Below are 16,472 nucleotides of genomic sequence, written 5' to 3' on the forward strand. Positions count from 1 at the left end.
TGCCAAGAAGAATGGCTCATGCAGGCACTCAGCAGACAACCTCTTCTGAGAGCAAGTAATTCTACTGTCTCTCTACATTTGCTACATACTCGCCATCAAGGAAATTCTGAGACTACCAAGGTGTAGCTGGGAAGCAACTTACAAGCACCCCTTAGATCGGGCTTCTACATGCCCTTATAATACTGGATGTAACAAGCCATTGAGACAAATCCCATTCAATACGCTGAATAAGGAGGAGCTGAATAGAAGCTAAGAACGTACTGTGATATAAGCCCTATCGAACATTCAGTAACTCCTTCACCTCAAATTAAGCACAGAAAATGCGCCAACGTTTGCCTTCAGTGAAAAAGGAATTGGTATTCCACTCTTTCTGTCCATCTCACAGCTAATTCCTATGCTTTCCCGATGGGATGGACAAGGACTAAACAGATCTTATATAATATATAATTATCACACATACAGTGGCATGGATTGTAAACAAAACTTTATAACGTGCTTCAGGAAATAAAAGTTAAATACAAACATTCACATTTAGATCTTTAAATAATTTATCCAAAGTCTTCATGTGGGTGGTATATACTAAGCCACAGTGCACTTGGAGAAAATTCAGTTTCATGTGTGCGCAAAGAACTCAATCTATAATTTAATCACTCATTAAATATACAGCCCATGGAAGATTGTCAGAGACGGAATGGCTACTCCTCCTTATTGCTGATCTGGCTGCACATGCTTTGCATGAGGACTATGTGCTTGGATGAATACTTCTCTTCTCCCCCCCCCCCCCCGCCATAGTCCCCATTAATATTTTATTTATTTATTTATTTGCTATGCTAGTTGCTATAGAATCGGGGTAAAAGGCCAAGCTAGACTGGAACTAACAACGTCTTTTGTTTGTTTATTCAAAAAGCCCCTCTGGGGGGTGGTGGGAGGAATTTGGCTGGGGACTGTAGTATGAGGGGAAGGGGCATTAACCCTTGGCCCCTGCACTAATATGCAAATCCCTGAAGGTGCTATGAGCCAAGGAGGGGTAAATACAGAAACTGCCCCCATCAAGTTCCTTTCTGCACTATGATTGGGTCAATGTGTATATGTCAGAGCTGGGGAACCTCCAGATGTTCTTTCACTGTAATTCCCATTATCTTTGACAACTGGCTAGGCTAGCTAAGGCTGATGGGAGTTGCACTCCAGCAGCAGCTGAGCTCCAACAGCAGCTGGAAGGCCACACATTTCCACTCCTAGTATATGTACTTATTTATTTATTTGATTTATACTCCATCTTTTGACCAAAAATGGCACTCAAGGTGGCTGACAAAGACAATTTAAATAAATTAAAACAATTCCTGCATTGAGCAAGGCGTTGGACTCGATGGCCTTATGGGCCCCTTCCAACTCTACTATTCTATGATTCTAATGAAACACATTAAAAACATTTAAAGCGTAACAATTTCAGAATAAAAACAGCATCCAAACCATCAATAACTTATATGGCAGAGGAGGCTGATGGTTCCGATTTTGATGGGACTATGATTCCATTCTTGGTTTCACTCAGAACCAGTCAAATATCTAAAGGAGCTATTCAAGGTACTGAATGACAGCCCCCAAATGGGTTCGGCACGTTGGATAGCTCCTTTAGAGTTCTGACTGGAACCCAGAATAGATTCACAGCCTCCCCTGATATAAGGAGGGAAAGGTGTTGACTAACCACTGTGGCAAACTGCACCACAGGGCAGTCTAAATGAAGTCTGGAAATCAAAAGCAGAAGAATGCTGCATTGCTAAGGCATTCAGATGGCTCCAGAAACAAGATCAGGGAATTTGAACCCCCAAAACCTGGGCAGCAATTCAGATAGGGATAATTTTCGAAGCATCTCTCAAATGAACTTTGGGAGTTTGGAACTTACTTTTTCTCCCTTTGTTCCTGCAAAGCCGATCGACCCATTTTGTCCAGGACGACCAGGGGGACCCTGAAAATGACAGCAGCTGTTATGGGTGGGTCATTACCAATTACTCACAAGAGGCTAGATTTAACGCGTAGCAGCATCCATTGTTTTAGAGACTAACTCCCATGTAATTAATATGATCTCGAGCATTTCATTGGCTGGTAAAGGACTGAAAGAGAAGTGGCAGACAGGAGGAGTGTGCTGAATCCATCCACCATCTTCCCCTCCAGTTATCCATCTCAAGTTGGGCTTATTCTAGTTCTAGGACCTAGCTAGGCAGAAAGCAGCAGGAGGAGGGCAGAAAAGAGCAACTGTTGAAAAGAGCAACTCCCACCGGCCATTTCTCCACTTAAAATGCCCCCTTTACACGTTACTTTACAGCTGTTTGGCACAATCCATGGCCCAAGATGCAGCTTGCTGCCATAATATACAGCTGAGACCTTACAGTCACTTGGAAACACATTGATGGACACTTGCAGTCACGCTTTGCATAAGGATTGTCCCTAGTGTGATATCGGCCAAAATGGCTTTGTTGTATGTGTGGAAGAAGGTGGTAACACATCTTCTAGCTCAGCCCCCTCCAGTTCCAAACTCCTTATCAGGAGCCCCCTGACTGTTAGAGCAGTATGACAATGGAACCAGTTACCTAGGGAGGTTGTGGTCTCTCCCACAGTAGAGGCCTTCAAGAGGCAGCTGGACAACCATCTGTCAGGGATGCTTTAGGGTGGATTCCTGCATTGAGGAGGGGGTTGGACTCAATGGCCTTATAGGCCCCCTCCAACTCTACTATTCTATGATTCTATGATCTTGTGGGACAGTGCTCAGGTGAGTGCACTTACACTCCTCTTGCAAACCTTCCCCATCAAAATGGAGAGGTCATGAGTAGAGGGGGCAGGGCCAAAATGCACATCCCCCACTTCCTCTACACTTACAGCAAACACCTGAAGAAAGTCCACGTTACTTGAAGAAATTTCATATGTATAACACTACATCTGATCACTTCTTTGAACAATGTTCATCCTTGAAACACACAGATAATGTGCAATGAGGATGCTACCATTTCATGTGCATTTTCAGAAATAACCTTCTCGGGAAGCCCCAGCTGAGCCACATTTTGTAAAAAAAAAGAAAAAGAAAGGAGAATGTCTTTTACTTCCTCTTTTATTGTGGTGGGGATACGTTAGCAGTAAAATTGGGGGTATTTGGCAATGAAAAATAAATCCTCTCCTGTAAATAAAGAAACCTTATATCACAGAAATGCCAGAAAGCCTCCCGTGAACCCCTTCCATAGAAATTGGCCCTTGGGTGGGCGACAGAACCCCTGCCACTTCTCACTGCTCAGACGTGGGGTGCATGAAAGGCCTTCAGTTCATGTGAGGTAAGCCTTCATTTATCTGAAGCCTAAATTTGTAGAGGCTTAGCACTCACACTGCTGCTTAAGCTCCAGTCACAAACTTTGCAATCAGACATAAAATCTGCAAATTGTCAGTTTCAAAGGGCCGTTTTTACACAAGCGTTCTCAGACATTTTCCTATAAACGAGACAGTCGAGTCATCAAAGTTTAGATGATAGCAAAGGCTGTGTTGGCAAATCTGCTTTTAGAATTACTTCTCAATTCCGTGCCTCAGTAGGGCTCTTCAACGGGTTTATGTGAAGTAAAGTGTGACTCATGAGTAGGGATGCGGGAATGAGCAAAAGCAGACCTTGTCGAGGTTCTCCAAATTTTTCCACGATCTTTGTTTTTTTCTGTTCACATGAAAATCCATGCACATTTTTGCTTGCATTTCCCACATCTAAGTTCAATTGTGCGCATTTTTCAAATGTACACATTTCCCCCCTCCCCATTCGTTAAAGAGCATTTGTGCATGTTTTTCAAAAGTCGGCATTTTTCCCATGCGCTTTCTACCAAAGCGGTTGCAGATTCTGGTGGGGTCCATGAATCACATCGCAAGCTCAGCCATGTACAGACTTTGACCCCAGATAGCATTTGAGTCTGTGTTCAGGTCTGAGAGTTAAATTCTTTTCAAAATGAACTGAAATGATACATTTCTCATACATTCCTACTCATGATACACCTTAGTGAAAGAAAACTTGGGAGCAAGCCACATGTTACATGCCAGCCGACTATATCACATCTTGACCAACCTCTTCTCAGTTGCAAAGTGCCCTCAAGAGGGGGGCTACCTAACATCTCCCCCACAAATCACTTTCCCCCCCCAGAAACTCCTGCCCCCTGCTGCCCCCTTTTTACCCCTGCTAGTGTTACAGATCCATGTTTGTAAGGGTGATGGATATGAAACACTGGTCAGGTAAAATGGTTTGGGGCAGAGTGTACCTTCTCCCAAATGAACCTGTCCATCAATTAAGATCTTCAAATTAGGCCTTCCCCTCCATATACACCTGATGGATAGCTACCAGAGAGAGGGCCTTTTCTGCAGCTTCTTATGCAAAGATGCCTGTTGCCAACATTGCTATCCTTTAGGCTCCAGGCAAAGCCTGCCTTGTTTAACCATGCTTTTCAGAGAATCATAGAATAGTAGAGTTGGAAGGGGCCTAGAAGGCCATCGTGTCCAACCCCCTGCTTAATGCAAGAATCCACCTGCATTTTATTGTTTTATTAATTTGAGACTGTAGGCAGCTTTGTAAGCAGCTCTGGATCCTATTTCATGGGGAAGGAGGGGGACAGATTTGGGAAAGGATGGGGTCAGATTTCATATATATCAAGAGAGAGAGAGAGATCTAAAGGGAAGTTTTAGAGGGAAGAAAGAATTGAGAGGAGGAAGCATTCATTATTCCCTCTTTCCCGCACAGCCCTTTTTTCAGGCTTTGCAACGGAGGAGGAGTCAGACACAGCTGCAGTTTCCTTTCTGCATGCCAAAGTCTTAATTTCTCAAACATGTTAATTAGCAGCATGGGAGGAAAGCATGGCCTTTTTCGTGTCAACCTCAATAGCAACCGCTGATTAGATAAATTAATACGGATTTTTTTAAAAGCTTCTGACCACATCGGAACCACTAATTTCTTTCTCAGGCAACATTCAAATAGCATTTTAGTGGAGGAATACACAGGAATATTAAATACAAATGGGAAGAAATGCCTCTCAGGAAATAGAGCCTTTAACCTGTAGCTCTTAAGCGCACTTCAGGAGAAGTAAGTGTCATTGAAATAAATTGGAAGAAAATCGAAGCGCATTGTTTAGCACAGGGGGAGCATTTCAAGAGCATTCCTTTCTGAAGCAAGGCATCATTCCACCCAAATAGGCCGTACTGTAGATTTTGCCTAAAATAATTTCTGATTTTACAGACAATTTGCCAGCAGAAAGAATGACAGTTTGGAAGGCAACTCTAGGATCGGCTTGTATTAAAAGCCAGCAAAGCTGCATAGGCGTCATTTTCAAATTAAAAGCACCCATGGTCACGTTTCTTATTTGTGATGAAGCAGCCCAACCCTATGAACCAACCACTGTGCTGATACTATGCCTCAGGCTCTGCTTCCCTCCTGCTCGCTTGTATGACATCCTATAGAGCAGGGGGTGGGCAACATGGGGCCCTCCAGGTGTTTCAGCCTACAACTCCCATTAACCCTAGCCAGCATAGCCAATGGTGAGGAATCGTGGGAGTTATAAGCTAAAACATCTGGAGGACCACAAGTTGTCCACCTCTGTTGAAGGCCTCACTTGGCCCATAAGAGCCTGGGCTGACAGCACTGGCTAACCTAGTAACGAGATGTTTAGTAGTGGTAACCAACCCTAGAATTTGCCCAAGAAGCAAGAAGCCCAGCAGCAGCAGCAGCAGCATGTGCTCCAACCCCAGGTAGTGACGGGGAGAAGCTGGGCAGTTGGGAAGTCCACCAAGCCTCAACCCACAACTTGCAACCCTCAATGCACCCTTCCCACTCAAGACTATTAGGAAGGGTGTGTTGCAGTGCACTCCAGTTGGGGGAGAAGCCATCTACCTGAAGGTAACATAGCCTCCCATCATAGAGAGACGACCCCACTGCAGGTTAGCAGGATATTTCCTGGCCAGTCTGATGTTAACAGAGAGGACACTCTCCAAATGTCTCTGAATCGTGCCCATCGGTATGGAGAAATTCAAGTTAGCTGGCGGGGGGAAAGTAGCTGGCACTCCCCAAGTCATACCAGGACATTCCTGCTGGCAAGCAGAGTAAGGGGATTATGTTCTGCGGTGGTGCTAGTCAGCACTAGATCCTGGGCTGCATTGCTACCGAGCACATCTATGAACAAATACTTACACGAGGGCCTGGATTTCCAGCTGTTCCATCTTTCCCATTTTCTCCAGGCAATCCAGGCACCCCTGCATTTGAATCTGGCGCTGGCATTCCTGGAGCACCAGGTGAACCTGGAGGACCTGGGGGCCCTGGTGCACCCTACACAAATGAGAGATGCTGTTATACAATTTTACAACTGCCACGGTCTTGAGAAGCTTCTATCTCTCAGCCTCCAACTCACATGCCCACATGCTCCACAAGATGGGGACAATAATACCGCCATATGGGGAGGGGGGCAGATGTACTACTTTACATAGGATGATCCTCTATTTTAAGGGCAGTCAGTAGAGTGTCCTTGACTTTTCTTTTTTCTATAGCTTTTAGAACTTGACTTTGTTCTTACTTTCACACTATTAGTTTTATTGTCCCCTGTGCCTATTTGGTGCATTCTCTTCCCTTTCTTATTGTTTTACTATGATTTTATTAGAATGTAAGCCTAGGTGACAGGGTGTTACTGTTTTATTCTTTTATTATGTACAGCACCGTGTACATTGATGGTGCTATATAAATAAAGAATAAAGAATCATCATTTGAAGGTCAGTCCAGATGAAAGATGAGGAATTGTAAGAAGGGAGAGCAGGGGTTCTTGAAGTTACCCATCAACCATGAGTGCTTGGACAGCAGACTGACCAGCAGGCACACAGGTTTTCAGGTCAAAATTTCCCCCATGATGATGAGATATATTGCATTTCTATATAAATTACAGTAATCGTTTCTAAATTTGCATCTATTCATATAAATTTACATGTGTGAATTATATGCCTATTTTGTCCGCTTTTGTGGTGATGCATAAGTGATCACCCTAAGTACTAGTCTACTTTAGGAGGTATATAAAACTCATTTCCCTTCTATCAGTTTGGCCTCCTGCTCTCTCTCCTGCAATAGGGACAAGCAACTTCTTCTTCCTTCACGCGGGGAAGAAAGAGGAAGCAGCAATGACCACATGGTCCATTTTGTTGTGGAAAAAAACCCAGAAGGAGTGGGAGACGCCCAGAGGCAGACATCATCGTCAAAAGGACCCACAAAAAACTGTGAGTGGCCAGTAATAAGCCTGTGATAAAACGCTCGTCTGATGATGCACCTTGAGTACTTTTAAAAAGTGCTATAAATAATAATAATAATAATAATAATAATAATAATAATAAGAAGAAGAAGAAGAAGAAGAATGCTTTTCACCAAGGCCCAATGCATGTGATCAAGTTTTCAAGAGCTATAATCCACCAAAAGAATTTGCAGACTCATAGGTCTTTGTACAACTGAGCAATTCCCCACAAACTGATCTTGATCTGACACTTGAACAAATTCGTTATTTGTCTCATCTGTCATATCAGTTAACCTCACTAATGGAAACACTGTCAGAACAGAGTCTCCTCAGCTGCTAGAACCTTAAATGAGCAATTCGAATCTAAACTAGTACAGATGTTAAAATGGATAGCATGGCTGATACAGAGAGGGTGCGTGATAAGGCCTCACTTTCTCCAGAGTTGCCTTTCTTCTGACGTGAAGAAAGACATGAAGCTGACGTGAACCGCCCAGAGAGCTTCAGCTATTGGGCGGTATAAAAATGTAATAAATAAATAAATAAATATTTTTTTTGACTTTCTGGAGTTTGAAGATATCGAAAACCTAAAACAACATGTCCCACTACAGTGGTGGGGGGTATGGGGAGGAGAAAGAATTACAGCATAAAAAAATCTACTGGAAAGAATGGGATATTCCATGCATAAATGCTGTTATAAAGTCCAAACATACTAACCCCACGTAATTCGGCCTAGGGTGAAACAGCTCAAAAACTTGTTCCCACCAAGGAATACTCCTGTGGCCTTTTTGCATTGAGTTAAGCAAAGATAAAGGAAAGCTAATTTGAGTTAGCAAAGAGGTGTAAAGCTGTGGAATATAGATGGCTCCACCCCACTCCCTCCCTCAACTCAAGAGAGTTTAGCCTCATCTACACCAAGCAGGATATTGCACTATGAAAGCAGTATATAAAAGGCAAGAGCCACACCAAGCAGGATGTAGCGGTAGGAAAGCAGTATAAGGTATGTGTCAATGGGCCCCAACAGTTGTCAGTGCTCTTCAATACCGCTATAAAGCAGTCGTGTGGCTCCTGCCTTTTATATACTGCTTTCATAGTGCAATATCCTGCTTGGTGTAGATGAGGCCACAGTTGAACCTGTTGCAAAAGTTTGACTTGTAGGCAAAGTAGACACAGGTCTTAAGATGGCCACACCAGGGCGTGGCCTGATAGTGTTCTCAGGCCATAGAGGACTTCTGAGAGTGAAGAGGCATAATTTTCTTCACCTGAGGGGAAATACCAGGTGATGTTTGTTCATTCTGGGGATAAGCTGTTTGCTGTGAGGGACGTCAATGCCATTTTTGCTCAAATCTTATTTATTTACACACAACTACCATACATTCAGACCCTTGACTCATGGTCTATAGTGACTGCTTGGTTGTCCAGAATTTCACATCCAGGGCCCTTCCCAGCACTACCAACTGGAGGGTAAAGAATCAACAACTTTCACATTGACCCCTTTCTTACATCTACAGCACAGGAGCCCTCCAAAGTTGCTATGATCAGCTAAGAATTCATACCACAAAACTCTTGATAGATTGAGCTATAGGATGATGCTCAGATTATTAAGGAACATTCAGTGCAATCTGATATATGCATACTCAGAAGTAAGCCTGATACCCTTCCAAATAAATGGGTATAGGATTGCAGCATTACTCCTGAAGGTATATACTGGCTCCATAGTGTTTCTCTCTGACATCTCTAAATGCACATTATAATTTGAACAGCTGTTACGAGTTAGCAACAACCATCCGCACCAACTTACTCTGGGAAGTTCTGTGTCTCTGTCAAAGTTGCCAGATCCAGAGCCTTCCATTTCCACTCTTCTCTGAAACAAATAACATTAATTTTACAACAGGGTTAGTGGGAGGTGAAACTATCTCACTGCACCCCACCTCAAGAACTAAGAATGAGTAACACGTGAAGGCTAAGCTTCTATCTTACTGCCTTTGCTTGTCTGTCTATGGACCAATGGGTCTGCCTGGCTGCCGACCTTACTTCACCTCGAGGCATTTTCCTCTAAAGAGAGACAAAGATGTGCCAGAAAGTAAGAATGGAACTCCATGATGACTGGAGCTCAAACCAAACATGATGGCAGAAAGCCATTTGTTATGTATGTGATGGCCCCATTAATATAAAAAGTAAAGGCATATGAGTCTTATTTTAACACAAAATGGGGCACAGAGGTGAAGGGACTTGAATCCTCATCACGCTCCACTTTACCTTCCCAGGCTCTTTCATCCCAGGCACTTTTCTCCTAACTTGACTGGACTGGGGAGAAAAGTGATATGAGGTGGCAGTCAAATTTTATTGCTTTGGGCCAAGGGCCTTTGCATAAAAACAACAAACACCAACAGAAAAAGAGAGAAACAAGAAATACAGGAGTTAAACGCAATGCATATAACACATGATATACAAAATTTTAAAATGTATTAAAAAAATGTTATGGGTGATCCATAAGTGATATGGTGTAAATCCGATATAGTCAAATGCAATCATCTCCCTTACAAGCGATGGCTATCTCTGCTATGTATTTCTTTCCAATGTATTTCACAGCTGTGGCAAACAGAGCTCCATGCCAAGTCACGTATTTATCCATGTCTACTCGGAGGTAAAAGAGTGAGGTGAGAGAGTGTGGGGGACATAAAGTGGGGCAACGGAATGGTTCAGTTCCTCTCACCAGCATTTATTTATTTATTTATTCATTACGTTTTTATACTGCCCAATAGCCGAAGCTCTCTGGGCGGTTCACAAAAATTTAAATTAAAAGAGCCTGCCTCTTTTAATTTAAACCAAAACCAAAACAGAGCCTCCTCCCACACGCTGGTCTACATGTGAATCAATAAACAAAGCTGCCACCATCTTGTCTACTTTGATCTAGGTCTGCTGCCTGCTTGACTTGACTATGGCTGTTCCTCCAGGCAGATTTCCACACACACACACACACACACCATGCTTTGGTTTATATATGCCAGTGCACACAGTCTTTTCCTCATGCATCCGTCCCCTAGGTACCCAACCACTGGCTCTCTCCTGTACCATCTTCTTACTTGTGTCAATGTCTTAGCCAGTTCTCACTGATTGTCTTCTTACCCATGTCTTCTTCTCATGCCCATTTCTGCCTCTCTCTCTCTCTCTCTCTCTCTCTCATCACTTTCTCACCCATCTTTTTATCTCCCTCCTCCCTGCCCAATCTTCTCACCTGCCTCTCTCTCTCACCTCCCTCTGTCTCTTACACATTTTCTCCGTCATCTACTCCTCCCTGACACATGTGCTATTTGTTGCAAAGCTTCAATAAAATGTTGAAAAGATGAGTGGTTCTATATAAGAGGCACTGAAACTCACAAATCCCTTTGATGGAGCAGGTGGTCCAGGAGGTCCTGGAAGTCCAGGAGGGCCTGGCAATCCAACACCGGTATCCCCCTAGAACAAGAGTAAATATGATGACATTGTGAGAAGTAGAATGTCAAATTACAAGATTATTTGCATTACTGAGACCTGGGTAGATGGTCTGGGATATTTAACCAACCTAAATAATTTGGTGTCATCAGCAAATTTGGCCACTTTACTACTCAACCTTATCTTCAGATCATTTATGAACAAGTTAAAAAGTCCCAGTCCCAGTAAATTATTATTATTATTTAGTGTATTATCAGTGTACATGGTGCTGTACAGAGTAAAACAATAAAATAGCAAAACTTTCTCTAAAAGAATATCTTGTGTCTAGAAATGAAAGAAAAAGCAGCTGGAAGAGTACAGTGTAACAAACTGTCTATCTCTGAAGAAACAAAATCCGAATGCCGTAGATATGAATATGGTGATATAAAGCAAATGACATGAAAGCATTTATCCAACACGTCGCTATAGGAACTGTTTGGCAAAGCTGCACAGGAGAAAGAAAATGAATTAATAAATACATTTAGTGTCACAGTCCTTGAGTAGACTGGCAAAGCAGCAACTGCAGCATTCAGTGCCTACTTTTAAAAGAAAAAAAATTTTAAGCTAAAAAAGCTTTAAAAAGCACCCTTTTGTCGTAATAGATTCAGAATGGAAAAGTTGTGGTGCACCTTACATCCCTGGAAAGCCTAGGGAAGAACAGAAAGCCTAGCTGGCAACTTTCATTTGAATTACTCAATTTATTTAATTTAATTTTTGTGAACCGCCCAGAGAGCTCCAGCTAATGGACAGTATAGAAATGTAATTTATTTATTTATTTATTTATTTACAATATTTCTATACTGTTTCCTATCCGAAGATTTCAGAGCGGTGAACAAATGAGCTAAAAGAATAAAAACAGAATAAAAACATTATTCAAAGTTACATTTTAAAAGAACAGATGCAGATTAAACCATGGCTGGTCATTCTGGGAAAGCTTCTTGGAACAATGTTTTTTCAGGAGGCGCCAAAAACAATACAACGTTGGCACCTGCCTGACCTCCGATTGCAGGGAGTTCCATAAGAAGGGGGCCACTACACTGAAGGCTCTTCTCTTAGTGGACTCCAATTGGACCATAGGTCTATGTGGAGCCACCAGGAGCATGCCCTCAGATGACCTCAGTGGCCAGGCAGGTTGATGAGGGAGAAGGCGTTCTCTCAGGTATCCTGGTCTCACGTTGTTTAGGGATTTGTACACTAGTACTAAAATCTTAAACCCGGCATGGGAGCAAATAGGCAGCCAGTGCAGTTCCCTCAGCAAAGGAGTTACATGCTGGAAAGGGGCAGCTCCTGACAACAGTTGAGCTGCTGCATTCTGCACTAGCTCCAGCTTCCGGAGCAGCTTTAAGGGCAGCCCCACATAGAGTGCATTGCAGTAATCCATCCTTGTGGTTACTAATGCCTGTACCACCATGGCCAAGCTATCCGGGGCCAGGAGAGGCTGTAGTTGGTGAACCAGGCGAAGCTGGTAAAAGGCACTCTGAGACGCTGTGGCTACTTGGGCCTCTAGCGACAGAGATGGATCTAAGAGTACCCATAAACTATGAATCTGATCTTTCAGAGGCAGTGCAACCTCATCCAGAACAGGCAATGAGCCTATCTCCTGGACTCGGGAACCACTCACCCACAGGGCTTCCGTCTTTCCAGGATTCCGTTTTAGTTTGTTGGCCCTCATCCAGCCCATTACTGAGTCTAGGACTTGCACAGCCTCTCCTGATTCAGATGTCACAGGGAGACAGAGCTGCATATCACCAGCATAGTGATGGCATTTGGTTCCAAATCCCCTAATGACCTCTCCCAGCAGCTTCATATAGATGTTAAACAACATTGGGGACAAGATGGTACCCTGCAGCACCCCATAGCTCAACTGCTAAGGGGGGAGAGGAATGGTCACCTGAAGTTACTCTCTGAAATCGGCCCCATAGGTAGGATTGGAACTACTGTAACCCAGTGACCCTGATACTTATCCCACGATCCAGGAGGATATCATGGTCGATGGTACCAAAAGCAGGTGAGAGATCAAGAAGAATTAACAGGGTTGCACTCCCCCTGTCCCTCTCTTGATAAAGGTCATCCATCAGGGTGAACAAGGCTGATTCAGTCCCATAACCAGGTTGAAACCCAGATTGGAATGGGTCTAGATAATCAGTATCCTCCAAGAGTGCCTGTAGTTGCTCCACCACAACCCTTTCAAGTATCTTTCCTAAAAAAAGGGTGTTTGCGACTGGGTGGGAGTTGTCTAGTACCATCAGGTCCAGGGTGGGCTTTTTCAGGAGTGGTCGCACTACTGCCTCCTTAAGGACAGCAGGGACCACTCCTTCCTGAAGGGAAGCATTTATCACCCATTGGACCCACCCAGTCACACACCCCTCAGCTCACTTTTATTAGCCAGGAGGGATAGGGATCGAGAGGGCAGGTAGTTGGTTGCATTGTTGCAAGCACCTTGACCACATCATCAGGCCGCAACTACAAGAACTGATCCCACAAAATTGGGCAGATGGTAGCATCAGACATCTCAACTGGAGTTGCACTAACAATAGCGTCAAGGTCGCTGCGGAGACAAGCGATTTTGTCCTCAACATGCGATGCAAAGAGGTCACAGCAGGTGCTTGATGGGGCCAGGGCCCCATTTACTGGGGAGGAGTTCACAGACCCCCTGGAAGAGGACTCAATGAAAGCAGCAAAATAAGCCTTCTTTGCTGCCCGCACTGCCACGCAATAGGCGTGATTATGCACTCTAGAGCGTGCTCGGTCACCTTTGCTTCTAGTCTTATGCCATTTGCGCTCCAGCCAATGTTCAGCCTGTTTCATTGACCACAGCTCCCCAGTATACTAAGGAGCAGAGCGGGCTCCACAGGGTTGGACAGAGGGTTCAGGTGCAATCAATTCAATGGCCCTCCGCATGTCACTGCTCCACAGTGAGGCTAGGGCTTCGACTGGAGCACCACCTCTCTCTATTGGAAAATCCCCAAGAGCATTCAGAAATCCTTTAGATTCATCAGTCTCCTGGGGCGGACCATCCAAATGAGCAAGAAACAGACAATATGCAGAAACATGTATAAACCAGAGATGCAAAACTAATGTTATGGATGGTAAATTCAATCCCTCCCTTCTGCCAAAGAATCCTATAAGCGATCCATGGGATAATCTTTCCCGTCTATTTCATTTGCAAACTCCCTGATGGCCATTCTCTTTCTCTTTGGCTACCTTTTCATATCTCTCTCTGTCTCTGTCTCTCTCTTCCTTCCTCTCTTGCCCATCTTTCTTCCCACCCACCCCACACACTTTCTCTCCTATATCTTAATCTGTTTCTCTTTCCCGCCTCCCTTCTTTTTTAACTCTTGCTCTCTCTGCCTTCTCCGTTTCTCTCGCCTCCTTCACATCCCTTTCTCTCCCTGCAGCTTCTTGCTTGTCCCTTTCTCTCTGGCTTGCTTGTCTCTTTCCCTCTCAACCATTTTATCTCCCTTGTTTCATTCTCCCTCCACCTTCCTCCTCCTCCCTGTCACATACACTCTTTGCGGAGGGGTTTCAACTCCGCAAGTTTAATGTTGTTTGTTCTTTCGTTTGTGGGTATTTTTAAATCCACCTTTTCACTCGAAGATAAAGTGCTCATTGAAGCAAACATAAAATAAAGAACAGTAAAAAACAACAACACCTAAAATACAGAAATGAACAAAGAGAGTAAAAAAAAATTAAAGCACTGTATAATTGTTGTTGTTTTACCTGTGTAATAACATCCTAGCTAGCTATTCCGAATTATATTATATGGGAATGTTAGATGATGTTGATGCTTGGGGTTTGCTTTTTGTATTATTATTATGTATTATTATTATGTATTATTATTAGGTATTATTATTATTATTATTATTATTATTATTATTATTATTATTATTTACACACACACGCACACACATACACACACATAGGGAAGTGGGGGAGACACTACACTGTCAGGGGGGGAAGAAAATCACACAGAGCGTCAGATCAACGGCCTGTTGAAATAAAAATGTCTTCAGGTGACAGTGAAAGGCCAAGAAGGAGGTGGCCAGAGAAATCTCCTGAAGGAGGGAGTTCCATATCTCGGAGCCTTTCCATCGTTCCCAGAAACCATAGTACTGACAGTGAAGAGATATGCAGAAGGCACCGACTTGATGACTTAGTGGATGGGTGAGATTGTACTGAGGAGACAATCCTGATGCCAGGCTGTTTAGGGCTTTCAAATAATGACCAGCACTTTGAATTGTATCCAGAAATGAACCAGCAGTCAGTGGAGATGATATAAAGAGGAGTCACATGCTCCCAGCAATTGGCTCTGGTCTGGTCAAGAGTCTTGCATTTACAATACAAGAGAAGATAATGAAAACCTGTAGAGATGGGCTAAGACATTGTGGTGCCTGGAAAAACCCCGAAAATGGCACCCCTCATTTCATGGTAAAAATATGCTAAACGAAATAATTGGCAATTTTCCTGCACTTTAAAGGTATCCCAAAATCTCAGGTAGGAAGGAAGATCTATTTTAATATGTTTGTGTATGTGTGTTATAATGGTGGTGTGTGGGTGTGCACACATGCATATAAATGCATACATGTATTTTATTATTAAAATATCTCTTTATTTACTATGGTTTTGTTTCAAGCAAAATATGGAAGAGCCGGGTAGTACATTAGTGGAGACCACTGAGGTTGGTGGAATGAACAATTAGCTACAGCAAAAATCCTGTAAAGCTTGTTGCCTCCAGCCCTGAGAAATGAACAGTGATAAGGAGAAGATCATAGAATCATAGAATAGCAGAATTGGAAGGGGCCTACAAGGCCATCGAGTCCAACCCCCTGCTCAATGCAGGAATCCACCCTAAAGCATCCCTGACAGATGGTTGTCCAGCTGCCTCTTGAAGGCCTCTAGTGTGGGAGAGCCCACAACCTTCCTAGGTAACTGATGCTCAAGGACAGAGATGCTCAAGAACAGAGTGAAATGAAGGGACAGAGCGATTGCAACCCAAATGGAACGGGGCAGAGATAGATGTAGTACCCTACAACAGACGGCAGAAATCACCAGTCGCTGTTTTATGCTATATTTAGGTCAAGGAGGAGAAGAAGAAAAATACTTCTTGCAGCTTACTAGTTTCCTAGTTTCCCCAGATTCTCCACATTGTGAGCATGCTCACATGTCCATCTGGGCACATGGGGAAAATCTTGCTTCTGTGAAATTCAACCTATACATATGAGCCCATTGCCATGCACTGAATACTGCTTTCATCATGTCACAACAAATATTTTCAAATGTGTTCATGTCATCATCGCCCTATCAAATGAGACTTCCCGGAATGTGTGTTCTCAGCATTTCAGACATATATAGGATTGTCCCTCCCTACATGCAAAGAGCATGGGAAAGCCGCCTTAGTCTTCAGAATGGATCAATTGGCATGAATATTATTTTAATGGAAGTTGACACAATTATTTATTTTATATCAAAACACCACCTACCTTTTCTCCTTTAGGGCCAGGTTCTCCTTTTAACCCTGGTGAGCCTTGAGTTCCCGGTTTACCCTAAAAGGGAAGGCATATTAATATTCTTCCAATAGTTGAAGGCTATATTAACCAAGTCATGAGTAGCTGAAGGAAGTCCTAAAATGTAAGCAATATACCCTATAATGCAGGGATGGGGAACTTCCAGCCCACAGCCTGGATTGGGACTGTGAGGCTTCCCAATCCAGGGTGCTGAGATCCATCTCTTCAG

The 16,472-nt window shown here is 43.4% G+C and overlaps 1 protein-coding gene across 2 annotated transcripts in view; it reads right to left on the reverse strand.

Annotated features, from left to right (window-relative positions):
- COL15A1 (collagen type XV alpha 1 chain) overlaps positions 1-16,472 on the reverse strand; it is a 180,413-nt gene that overhangs the window by 58,396 nt on the left and 105,545 nt on the right. For both annotated transcript variants that reach the window (XM_063130985.1, XM_063130976.1), the window contains exons 10-14: positions 16,220-16,282; positions 10,647-10,724; positions 9,067-9,129; positions 6,191-6,325; positions 1,901-1,963 (exon numbers count right to left, since the gene is read on the reverse strand). In XM_063130985.1, the coding sequence (XP_062987055.1) occupies positions 1,901-1,963; positions 6,191-6,325; positions 9,067-9,129; positions 10,647-10,724; positions 16,220-16,282 (402 nt within the window). The remainder of the gene's footprint in view (positions 1-1,900; positions 1,964-6,190; positions 6,326-9,066; positions 9,130-10,646; positions 10,725-16,219; positions 16,283-16,472) is intronic.

Source organism: Elgaria multicarinata, chromosome 1, assembly GCF_023053635.1.
Source record: "Elgaria multicarinata webbii isolate HBS135686 ecotype San Diego chromosome 1, rElgMul1.1.pri, whole genome shotgun sequence".
NCBI classification, from domain to species: domain Eukaryota; kingdom Metazoa; phylum Chordata; class Lepidosauria; order Squamata; family Anguidae; genus Elgaria; species Elgaria multicarinata.